Genomic DNA, 12,722 nt, shown 5'->3' on the forward strand with positions numbered 1-12,722 from the left:
TAACATTTAAAGATGCCCTAGCAAGCAGCCAAGCCAGAAAACAACAGGAATGCCTTTGGAATAAAGTAAAATTTAGCAAAGGGAATTGACTTATTTTTATTATGTAAACTTTTCCCCCTTTTTTGGATTTTTATGGCTCTGCATACATAATAAAATTCTATACATGTACTTTTTTTTTTTTTTTTCAAAAATGACAAAATGGTAATAGAAGAATTTAGGATCCTTTTCAACTCTGCTTAAGATTAAGACGTCCCAGAGTGAAACCTTGATGTGCCCACTACTTTAAGCACCACCCTGTAAACATTCACAGTTGACTCCAAACATGTGGAAGAAGCCAAGCTGCCAGCATGCAGGTGTTCAGAGCTGCCTCCCGATTCTACCCGAGGGCTTCACCCAGGGCTGAATTCCCTGTTGCCCTCTAAAGCCCAGGACTCGGTGAGAAAAAAGAGAAGTGAATTAGATAGTAGACATTTACCATACTCCTCTATTTAAAATTCAGGGGGCAAATGGGCCTTTTAATTGAACACAGACACAGGAAACTGGAGACATAAAGTATTCATTTTCTCCAGCTTGAAAGTTTATATCGGAAGTTCCTATATTTCTTGCAAAATATCGCTATTTAGCACGTGAAGTCTGATGGTTTCAGAAAGTAGGAATTAGGTGTTCCTTTGATCTAGCTTGTAAGTACATCCGAACCACACCTTCAAGATGATAATGCTTCTCATTTCCCCTGCGCCTTGGTGTTACAATTCTCCAGCACCGTGGTGAGCCTGAGGGTCAAGACCCCTACCAAGGCGATAACGTTCCTACTTATTCCCAAGAACACACATGTGGGAAGGGTGGAATGGGCTCTTCCCCAATCCTCCAGCATTAAACTCAGCCCTGAGACTCCCAGGGCTTAGAAAATAGCTTAGCGTGAAGAATTGCTTTCTCTGAGAGTTATGCCTGAACACTTCTGCTAAAGCAGAGAGTCATCAGTTAATCTCTGTAAATGACTGCGATTTGGGCAGGTGTCAGCTGGTATAGAAATTGCTCACAAGTTAAAGCTCTTATTTCTAAGTATATGTTAATGGTGGGGGGGGGACTAATTAAAACAAAAAACAAACAAAATCACCTTGTGCCTGGTCACAGGACTTTTTACTTGAAATGATGATTCCTGCTGGGTGTCTTCATGGCACAGGTCCCCAAGCTTGGTGGCTAAGAGACACACAACTGGCAAGAGTCTTTCTTCCAAGGCTGGCTGTAGACTCTACCATGCCAAGTGCCATGTATTCAGAATGACCTCACTCACATCCCTTCCCTGGGTTACCCACTGTCCTTGACACAGTGTTCTTCAAAAATGCCACTAAGTGCCCAAGGAATGGGAAGTTCTGAAGTTAGTACACAACCTGCCGGCAGGCTTTGCCAAATGGCATTCTTTCCAAGGCAGGTAGAGCTCCACACAATAATTTTTCCTTCCTTCTTCTTTTCCCAACTCATAATGCCAGGCATTAGACTGTGGTAGGCAGTTAAAAGGCTGAAGTGTTTTTTCGTTTTTGGGTTTTTGTTTTTGTTTTTGTTTTTTTTGAGATGGAGTCTCGCTCTGTCGCCCAGGTTGGAGTGCAGTGGCATGATCTCAGCTCACTGCATGCTCCACCTCCTATGTTAAAGTGATTCTCCTGCCTCAGCCTCCTAGTAGCTGGAACTATAGGCACCTGCCACCACACTTGGCCAATCTTTTGTATTTTTAGTAGAGACGGGGTTTCACCATGTTAACCAAGATGGCCTCTATCCCCTGACCTTGTGATCCGCCCACCTCAGCCTCCCAAAGTGCTGGGATTACAGGGCGTGAGCCACCACAAAGGGCTGAGTTATTATGTTTTGAATGAGTGTTCCATTGGAATTGTTTGTTTTTCTGCAAGAAAACTGCAGATTTTTCAGTTTGATCATCAGGAAGTCAACTCTGTATGGCAGAGATAAGAGGAGGGAGGAGCTAGGAAGGCTTCATCCAGAAGCACTGAATCACACCATGACTGACCAACACAGAGTGTTGCAGAAAAAAAGATGTTTTCATACTTCTGAGGGAAAGAAAGGATGACGGTTGCTCCGGGACCTGGCCGCGTGGCCTTTCATCCACAAAGCTGGTGCTTAAAATACTCAGACCAGAAGAGGCCTCCCACATGTGTGCTGAGCCTGCATGACTCAGGCTGTTTGCATTCAAGTCCTGTGTTCTGGGCTGGAGCGCTGAATCAGAGTCCAGATTTGCCTTGGTGACACATGACAAGAGGGAGCATTGCATTTGAACTACACAAATATTATGCTTAAGTACTTTTCCTCATTTTGGAGCCAAACAGGTCTTGTTAATGATAAAATCACTGCATTATAGTGGGCCCTTTTTTCTGGTCTGGAATTTGAGACAGTGTCAACTGTGCCAAGGGGCCTGGCAGCAGGAAGAAATGGCCAGGCATGGAGATTTGCAGCCATAATGCAAGTTATACCATTTAATTTTGTAATCGTAGCCATCGGGAGCTGGACTACAGTGCACTTCTCGTGTCCCGTTCTTACTCAAGGCCACGGGAGTGGAATCAAGGGGGCCTTTTTCTGATCTAGGATTGGGTCAGGGCATGTGAAAGAGGACTTTATGGGGGCAGCGGTCAGGCTGCTTCTCAACCTGGCTTTGAGGCCTCTTGACAATAGGGAACGGGTTGTGCAATTGATCAAGGACTCTTTATTGGAACCACAAGGCTGAGGAAGCAGCAGGAGGCCATTCTCTTTAAAAGAGAAATGAATGGCTCAGGCCTCCTGCAGCTACCTCCCTACCTTGGAGCCTTAGCTCTGCTGGACAGGACTGGCCCTGGTTTAAGGACATCTTGAGAGAACTGTAGACCCCAATCCCCTGTAAGCGGCCTCTGCTTGCTGCTTCCTGGTGACAGTTGTTTTGGTGAAGAGCATGATGAGGACACTTGCTATCTGTATAGACACTGAGGGACCTACCATCCTACCCTGGAGTCCTGAGCCTCATGGGGAAGCTCTCCAGATGGGCTGTAGCTCCCTCTGGGCTCCTGTGGGCCTATTCTGCTGGGAATATTGGACAAGTCACAGGCGAGGCCTTCCTGTCAACTTTTTCTCAGGGATACAGAGGGGAGCCGGCTTCAGGGAAGAAGGAATGCTTGTGAAAAGCCTGTGAGGAGAAGGAGAGGGAGAAGGAGAGGGGCTGAGGATGCCCTGTGTGTACCTGGAAATCTGACCTCCCCAGGGGCTGTGGGTTTGCAGCCATGCCTCATTTCCTCTTGGAGGGGGCCCTGCCGCTAAGCTCCAGGGCCCACTTTGCTGCCTCCAAAACTTGCACGTGGTTGGGTTTGCAGTAAGGAACAGCCGTTCTGATGCCCCTGGGAGACCACCTTTCCTGGCTGCCACAGCGTAGCCCCTGGCATGTGGCCATGTGCCAACAATTAATGCACCTCTTTCCCTCTCGGCATCATCACCACCACCAAGCTCCGTATCCCCCTGAGTTCTGCCCAATGGAAGTTGGTGTAGAGGGTTGGGGAGGGTGCTGAGGCCCAGAGTGGGGGAGCACTCTGTGGCCAGGGTGGTGAAAGGGGGCCCATTCTGCTGAGAGGACAGTGGCCCCAAATTCCCACTGGCAGCTAGCCCAATGGGCAGATCTCTAGCAAGTCTATGCTGGGGTGAGGGAAGAGAGAGGGGAAAGACGAGAAAAGCCCCAATTTTAGGAAATCCACAATACATTTTCTGATCTCTTCCCTCCCTCCTTCCCTGCCTCCCTTCCCTCTTCCCATCCCCTCCCTTCCCTGCTCCCCGCAATAGGACATCGGCAGAAACTAGATGATCAGCCCAAGCCCGGGAGCTTGTCCTTTTCCGAGCGGCTCAGTGAACTGGAGCAGCTGCGGCGTACAGCCATGAGGGTCAGCCCACACCACCCAGCCCCCACGCCCAACCCTCGCGCCTCCCTGAACCACTCCACTGCCTTTAACCCTCAGCCTCAGAGTCAGATGCAGGGTAAGTACCAGATGGAGCCCACTGCCCGCCTTTCCTGCACCTGGGCCACCACCCACAGCCGAGTCTCGTGTGCAAAAACCCTCCCAGACCAACTGGGATTTCCCCTTGATGCTGAGCGAGAGGCCTCAAACCAACAGCACCACCTGGGAGCTGTTAGAAATGCAGGGTCTTGGGCCCCAGCCCAGGCCCACTGAGTCAGATCTGCACTGAAACCAGATCCCCGCAAGGAGAAGCACGGCTGCAGAGGATATGCGGGCGCTCTGGGTGTGGATATCCATATTGGCTAGATAGCTCTCTTGAATTTTTTAAGAGTTAGCCTTGGCTATGCTATCTTTTTTACCTACCCATTAGGCTTGAACACACACACACACACACACACACACACACACACACACACACACACGTCAAGCAAGGTAAAGATGGGGATGTTTTAGGTTCTTTTTATTACCAGATTATTTGTGGGATTTGTATCTAATTTTTTTTATTATGAAGAAATAGTAGAAATGTATGGATGCCATCACATCAAGAGTCTCATTTGCAAATCGATATAGAATGCAGGTCCCCCCATCCCATGGGGCGAGCTGGCAATTGCAAAAGCACTGTAAAATGCAGTAATTGCTTAGGGCCCACTGTGCCAAATTAGATAATACAAGAAGTTCATTTACACTGTAGAACCACTGACGTCAATGACTGTTTGCTCTGTGATATCGTTTCAAAAATCCAAAATGCAGACTTTTCTCTGTGCCATGCAGGATGCAGCTGTATGTGATATGGTTTACAGTAATATTTCTTTCTCAAAGTAGCAGACTTGTTAAGGAACAGATAAGCAACACATCTGGAGAAAAGGGCAGGTGGCCAGCAACAGATGTGGTGGCTCCTTGCCCCTCTCGGACAGCAGGAATTAGCTTCCCTGGGAATTTTCTGTATGTGAGTTGTACTGTGGGATGTACAAGTGTCATCTGTTCCTTTGGGTTTACAGGCAAGTAGCTCTCTTTTTGGGTTAAAACACGGGTTCTCAAAAGGCATCCCTACTGTCTCCCACAGAGCTTGACAGCCCATTCCATTAGCTCTCACAGGTTTCTGGGGGAGGTTCTTTTACTTGATTGGAAAATTTTCAAATAAATCTTCCCAGAAGATACTACGCACACAGCTAAGTGGCCTGTCTGTGGAGTAGCCCTTCTGTAAACAAACAGAAAGAAACCTAAAGCTTGATGTTTTGGGGGGCTGCCTCTCATCGATAGATTCATTTAGGTGTATTTAGGAAGAAGACCCATGAAACAATTGGTTTCCTATTACATAATAATTATTAATAATGATTTAAAATGTATACGTTGATTTTTTTAAATTTCGAAATACAAGCGTAGATGGTAAATTAGGTCAAATGGTATGTTAAGTAAGTGAGATGGGCTTGGAGTGAAACAATACCTTGTTTCCAAAGAGGGTACAACTATCAAGGAGATTCTTTCATCTTACCTTTAAGTCCATTTACACTAATTCACATCATCTTCAGTAAACTAATTCACATCAGCCACTCATGTGCAAAATCCAAAGGAAGGCTCTGTTTATTCTTAGTTTCTCATTGCTTAACTGGCCATTTATATTACTAGGTTGATGAAGGGATTGCCTTTTACTGCTGATATTGGAACAAAAAGTCTTAAGCTTTTTTAAAGGCAATGGAAAATTCAGCCACATGAGGGAAAATTGAAATTGTCACCATTGAGTTGCCTTGTCTTTTCATGACCAGGGAATCTAATCTGATTTCCTTCTTCATGAGATATGCCTCTTTACTAAAAAAAAAAAATGGGGGCAGTTGCACATTGAATTCTCATCCTCTGAAGCTGCTGGGCGAAAGCATTATTATGGACTCTGCAGTGGGCACTCATCAGCTCTTTGGAGTCCTGTATGCTTAGCAGAGTATCAGGTTTAACACCAAGCATCACCCCTTTTTTGTTCCTTTTGAAAACGTTTTAGTTCTGTAACATTTAAGAAATCATGACTTGCTTTTAGGGTTCCCTAGGGGCCTGGTTGCTACTCTAAAGAATGTGTGAACTATATTGCTGGTGTTCTTTCTTTCCAAAATATGAATTTGATATTCAGTACTTCACTTGTAAAATTGTAGGAACAACTTTTAAAAAGTAAGCATCCAGAATATTTTCATGTGAAATGACTTTTTCTTTCGTTCTTTCTTTCCTATAAGAAAATGCTGTTTTATACTAATCATGTTTTGAGTAGACCCCTGGGCTTTTTCTCTTGAAATTGGAAAGTTAACTGGCATAATATGCAAGTCTTGTTCAGCCAAGACCTTCAGTTTGTTCTTGACATGGAGGAAAATGCTTATTTTCCAGGCTTAGCCCTGAAGTTTCTATATTTATGAAGATACTTTAAAAAATACAGCGTGTGTTTATGGCTCCCTTTGAAATGGCAGTGGTAGTTTTAAGAAAAATATCCAAGTTGTCAGAGCAGTTCTACAGCAGTGCTGTCCAGATGCGTCAATGTTTGCCAGTTTTACAGAAATGTCAGTAACTGGGGGCTTGGAGAGCTTGCTTTGCTAGAATCACATGTGCTGGAGGGTCACTCAAAATAGACATCTCAAATTATCTGAAGCACGGTACAGGTGGCCACGCCACTACACCACTGTTTATTTGTTGAGATCTTAACTATTAAAGGGCTGAGGTTTATTTCAACTTCCTATTTTACCCGCTCTTAAAATGGAATAGAAAGCCATTTTGTCATGAGTAGACCCTTGAGCTACGCATTTCCACCAGTTAAGATACCAGCGTTAACTTCTACCATCAAATCTTAGAATCTCTTTTTAATTTCTTTCAAGAGATGGAACAGGGAAGATTCTAGAGCTGGTAGTACCAATGCCTGTCCAGATACAACTCCCATCTAGAGAAGGCTTCGGGCAACCCAAGCAAGTGATTTTAAAATTTCACCCCGATTGACCAAATATGATGTATCACATTGAAGGTGTCGTAATTTCCTCCTTTCTGGGAATACGAGGATGGAGTAATAGATGCTGGTACAGAAAACTGAAACCTAGATAAATTAGGAAGTCCGTTCTGTTGTACTGCATGTTGGTTGCCATAAACATGTAGGCAGAAGGTTTAACTCTTTAGCTGGACCAGTTGTGAGCTAGTTTGACATGGGTCTGACATTTGTACACATTATTCCATTCCCTCAATAATCCTTTGGTATGGTTTATAAACAGAGAATTCGAACTTCTGAGGTTAAAAATTACCCAGTATCCCAAAGATTGTAAGTGATGAACTTGGACACAAACCCAGACCTTCTGGGTGCAAGGCCAATGCAGGTGGGGTAGCCGTTCCCTGGGCGTGCACTCTTGGGTCAAGGATCGATTTACTACAGGGCTGGCCAGTGTCGAGAAGAATCCCAGTCACCAAAGGAGAGATGGAAGAAGTGCTGGGTTATTCACTCACTTGGCAGTCCTGTATTGAACGTGTTCTATTATAAGTTGATAAGAAGAACTTTGGGGCCAGGCTCTGTGGTGGGCACCTTAGTAAACTGTCTCCTTTGGTCCATGTGCATTTGTTTATAAAGTTTGGGAGAAAGAAAACTCAGAGTAATGAATCTCTAAATAAGAGTGAAAGAGGGGTGAATAAGCAGGGAGAAGGCTTACCAGCCACTCTGTTGACTTTACTGGGGCCTTTACCTTCCTACTTTTGAAGTCCGTTGAGACCAAGTGCTTATCATCCAAACCCAGTCAATATCCATCCACTTTTATGAGTATGCGTGCCTCACTTTGAGAGTTCCATATGGCCAAGAGGGGCCCCTGACCTCTCAAATCATCTCCTGATTTTTTAGTATTCCAGGTAACTTTTGTCTTGCTAATTATTTTCTCCCCAAATTAAAGTTACTTAGGAAAGACTATATTCTGGTGTTGCTGTCTGCAAAACTCTGAGATATTGAATCGACTCTGTGTCTCAGTTGTATGGAGTTATTTAAATCAGTCTGATTCTCTCTTTATCATCTGGATAGAAAAAAGGAAGAAAACCTTTCCGCCTTCCTGTAGGAGGAGGAGATAAATGCTCTTTCCAGCCTTGGATATAAAATATCCAACTGCATTGCATTGCTTTCCTGTCCGTCTCTCTCTTTCTCGTGCTCTCTCTCTCTCTCTCTCTCTCTCTCTCTCTCTCTCTCTCTCGTCCTCCCACCCCACCTGACTTACTCTTCTAGCAATTTGAAGCATAAAATCAAAGCAGGTTGAGGCTATTTGATTACCTGGGAAGTGGAGGCTACAATCAAACATCAGAAATCCTGATATGTAAATCTATAAATGGTCATTCAATGGTTACACAAAGTAACATATTCTGAGTGTGAGAAATTAATAAACAAGAAAGATGAATTATTTTATTTAAAAATAACTGTTAACTTGATGTAGTAGGATATGAAAGCCTTTCTAGGTCTACAGCATTAGGATCTTACCCTGAAAACAAGCCTGCATCAGATGTTCACATGAATAAATAAAAATAATTAAAGGAAAAAAGGGAGAGAGAGAAGAAAAGGAAAACCAATGAGATGACTGCAGGGTGTAGAGCCCTCTGTTGGCTTGTGGAGTGTGAGCTGCCTCCTGCCCCCCTTCCCTAAGCAGACCGTGAAGTTATAAGTTAATAGAATGAGAGGCACTCTCAAAGCAGAACTGAGAACTCAGTTACCGATTTTTATGTTCTTAGCTGGTGCAACATAAAGTGTGAATTTAAGGAAAGTTTGGAAAATGCAAACTAAGGAATTGCCTTGTGGATATTCAGAAAAGGAGAAAGAAGAATAAAGGGAAAGCGAAGCTTGGTTTTCTTCTTTAAGAAAAAAGCCCGAAGGCCTTTGCGTCCTGGTTTACTTGTGCTCTTTGTTTCTTGAGTTTTGGGCTTAGTCTGTTATCCTTGCTTTCTAGTCACTCATTTAAGTTACTTGACCACGCTTAGAGTGGTAGCCCGACTCTGTATTTTTTTCTCTGTGCTCTATTTATGGATAGACATAGTTACCAATGCAGTACTCCCTTGAACAGTACTACTTAAACACTTGTGATGTATTTACAAGCATCTTACAGCTAAGTACTTAATAAATCAGCCCTTCAAAAGAGCCACCAATATGGTGAGCTGTCAGCAGCATAGTAATCATAAACCACATTTTAGTGGGTCTTCATTTTCAGACCAAACATTTTCATGGATGTCATTTAAGGTGATTAGACCATGTTTTTAGGAGCATGATGTTAGTACCTGGTGGATACCCTTGCTCATTAGAAGAAAAAAAAAAAGATTCACTGTAGAGCTTGATCTTAATGATAAAATATTTCTTCTGTAGACTGAATATGTTCTGAACTTTCCCCTTATGCTTGTAAATATGTAGGCCAGCATACCCAAGCACTAAATGGTTTCATTTGAAAGAATAATAGTTTCAGCAAAGTTGTAGTTGGAACATTTATTTGATATCGATTGCTAAATATCAGAAGTTTTAAGCTGGGAATCTAATAGTCAAGAAAGCAGACGGTAATGGCTAAGAAACAATGAGGGCTCAACAGGCAAACTGCCTTAGTTTCTATCACATTCACCATGGGATTTTTGGCAAGTTACTTAACCTCTGAAAACCTTGGTATTCTTATCTGCAAAAGGGGAGCAATAATTAATAATACTAGCAGATCCCAGGACCACTGTGAAACATAAAGCAGTAGACGTTAGAGCCAGTCTATGGTTAACATTCAAAAACTGTTAGCTGTTATGATCAACATCAATAATGTCAAGTTGTCTTAGTCTTACATATTATAGACTGGATAATATATAAAGAAAATAAGTTTATTTGCCTCACAGTTCTGGAGGCTGGGAAGTCCAAGAGCATGGTGCCATCATCTGGTGAGAGTCATCCCATGGCAGATAGGTGGAAGGGCAAGAGAGCATATGTGAGAGAGCTCGCTTTTATAACAAAGCAACCTCCATGATAACTAACTTACTCCCTCAACGATAGCATTACCTCATTCGTGAGAATGGAAGCCTTATGACTCAGTCACTTCCCAAAGGCCCCACCTCTCCACATCGCTGTGATGGCAACCAAGTTTCCAACATAGGAACTTTTGGAAAGACACATTCAAACCATAGCATTCCACTTCTGACCTCTCCAAATTCATGTGCTTCTCATTTTAAAAAATACATTTATTCCATCCCAGTGGTCCCAAACGTCTTAACGCTTTCCAGCATTAACTCAAAATCTGAAGTCCAAAGTCTTGCCTAAACTAGATATGGGTGAGATGCAAGGAAAAATTTAAAGCAAATTGCATTGGCTTTGAGGCTGTGAAATCAAAACAAGTTTTCTACAATACTTCAAAATATAATGGTGGGACAGACACAGGGTAGAAATTCCCACTCCAAAGGCGAAAAACAGGCAAGAAAATAGGGGTAACTGGTCCCAAATAAGTTCAAAATCCAACAGGGTAAACAACATTAAATCTTAAAACTGGAAAATAATCTCCTTTGACTCCATGTTTTGCCTTCTGGATACAATGAGGCTAAGGCTAGGCCCCCAAGGCCTCAGGCAGCCCTGCCTCTGCAGCTTTGCTGGGCTTAGCCCAAATTCAGCGCTGTCAGGTTGAAGTCTTGTATCCGCAGCATTACCAGGCTAGTGTTGCACACTCGTGGCTCTACCGTTCTGGGTTCTCAGAGATAGCCCCAATTCTGTTTCCATTAGGCACAGCCTTAGTGCAGACTCTCTGTGGCAGCTTCAACCCCGCATTTCTGTTCAACACTGCCTTGGTAGGTACTGTCTGTACTGGTATTCCCCTCTGGTAGGTCTTGGGCTGAGCTTCTACACAGTCTGTGGCATCCTTCATAATCTAGGTGGAGGAAGCCATGCTTCCACAGCATGTATTCTGCATGCCTACAGAATTAGCACCACACAGAGACCATCAAGGTGCACTGCTTGTGCCCTTCAGAATGGCAGCCTAGCCTACACCTAGGCCCACTGAAGGCACAGCTGGGGTGGCTAAGGTGTGCTGTACCAAGATGCAGGAAGCAGAGACTAGAGGCAGTGAGCCCATGGAGGGTGCCCTGGGCCTGTCCCCTAAAGGCATTCTACCCTCCTAGAGCTCTGGGCCTATGATGGGAGGAGCAACCTCCAAGATCTCTGAAATACTTTTTCGGGTCTTCTTCCCATTCATACTAATCTCTTTGGCAAATGGTTGCTTGGCCACACCCTTACTATTCTCTTCCAAATACACTTTCACTCTTTACCTGGCCAGGCTGTGAATTTTTGAAATCTTTTCATTCTGCTTCTCTTTTCATCTTTAAGTCATTCTTTTGCTATCATAGCTCACTACATGTAGTTAAAAGTAGCCATCCAGCAGCCTCACTGCTTTGCTGCTTAGGTGTTTCTTCTACAGATATCCTAGTTCATCCCTCTTGAGTTCTACATTCCGTTAAGTCCTAGGACATGGACACAATTTCACCCAGCTCTTTGCAACTGTATATTTTATAAATACGGCCTTTACTCCAGTTTCCAGTACCTTGTTCCACATTTCCATCTGCAGCCTCATCAGAATGGCCTTTACCAGCATTCTACCAGCACTCTGGTCACAAACACTTAAGTAATCTCTACGAAGATTTAGACTTCCCCTAGTTCTGAGGTCTTCTTTCAGCACCCTCACCAGAATTGCCCCAGTGGCCGAACAGTCCTTGGCAATGCAGGCTTTTCCTAGCCTGCTCCTCCAGATTTGTTCAGCATTCACCTGTTAAGCAGTTCCAAAGCCACTTACACACTTGCAGGTGTTCATTGTAATAACAACCCCACTTCTTGGTACCAACTTTCTGTCTTAGTTCCTTTGTTAAAACAAATTCCTGTGACTGCGTAATTTCCAAAAAAAAAAAAATAGATTTATTTCACAGCCGGGCACAGTGGCCCATGCCTGTAATCCCAGCACTTTGGGAGGCCAAGGTGGGCAGATCATCTAAGGTCAGGAGTTTGAGACCAGCCTGGCCAACATGGTGAAACCCCCATCTCGACTAAAAATACAGGAAAGTTTAGCTGGGCATGGTGGCACACACCTGAGTCCTAGCTACTCAGGAGGCTGAGGCAGAAGAGCTACTTGAGCCGGGGAGTGGAGGTTGCAGTGAGCTGAGATCATCACACTACTGTACTCCAGCCTGGGTGACAGAGAGACTCTGTCTCAAAAAAAGAAAAGAAAAAAAGGAAATTTATTTCATATGGTTCTGGAGGCTAGAAAGTCTAAGCGCATGGTGCTGGCATCTGCTGAGGTCCTTGCTGCATTAACCCATGGCAGAAAGCAAGGGGCACAAGAAAGTGTGTGCAAGAGAGCTTGCTTTTATAACAAAGGCACTTCAGCAATAACCCACTCGTGCGATTATGGCATTAATCCGTTTATGAGGGCAGATCCTCATGACCCATTTGCTCCCTGCAAAGACCCCGTCACTCAACAACACCGCAGTGGCATCCAAGTTTCCAACATGTGAACTTTTGAGGAACACAGTCAAACCACAGCACAAGTATAGTAGTTTCCTGTGGCTGTTTTAACAAATAACCACAAACTTGGTGGCTTCAAACAACAGAAATGTATTCTTTCCTAGTTCTGGAGGCCAGAAGTCCAAAATCAAAGTGTTGGCAAGACCATACTTTCGCTGAAGGCTATAGGGGAGGATACTTCCTTGTCTCTTCCAGCCATTGGTGGCATTCTTTGGCCTGTGACTGTATCAGACTGTATCATTCCA

General features: G+C 44.0%; 1 protein-coding gene across 4 annotated transcripts in view; it reads left to right on the top strand.

Moving 5' to 3' along the window:
- RUNX1 (RUNX family transcription factor 1) overlaps window positions 1-12,722 on the top strand; it is a 258,688-nt gene that overhangs the window by 208,242 nt on the left and 37,724 nt on the right. For 3 of the 4 annotated variants that reach the window (XM_039480494.2, XM_074389308.1, XM_074389307.1), the window contains one exon: window positions 3,805-3,996. The exons of the other annotated variant lie outside the window; for it this stretch is intronic. In XM_039480494.2, coding sequence (XP_039336428.1) covers window positions 3,805-3,996 — 192 coding nt within the window. The remainder of the gene's footprint in view (window positions 1-3,804; window positions 3,997-12,722) is intronic. 4 annotated transcript variants of the gene reach the window in all.

This window comes from Saimiri boliviensis, chromosome 18 (assembly GCF_048565385.1).
Source record: "Saimiri boliviensis isolate mSaiBol1 chromosome 18, mSaiBol1.pri, whole genome shotgun sequence".
Classification (NCBI taxonomy): Eukaryota; Metazoa; Chordata; class Mammalia; order Primates; family Cebidae; genus Saimiri; species Saimiri boliviensis.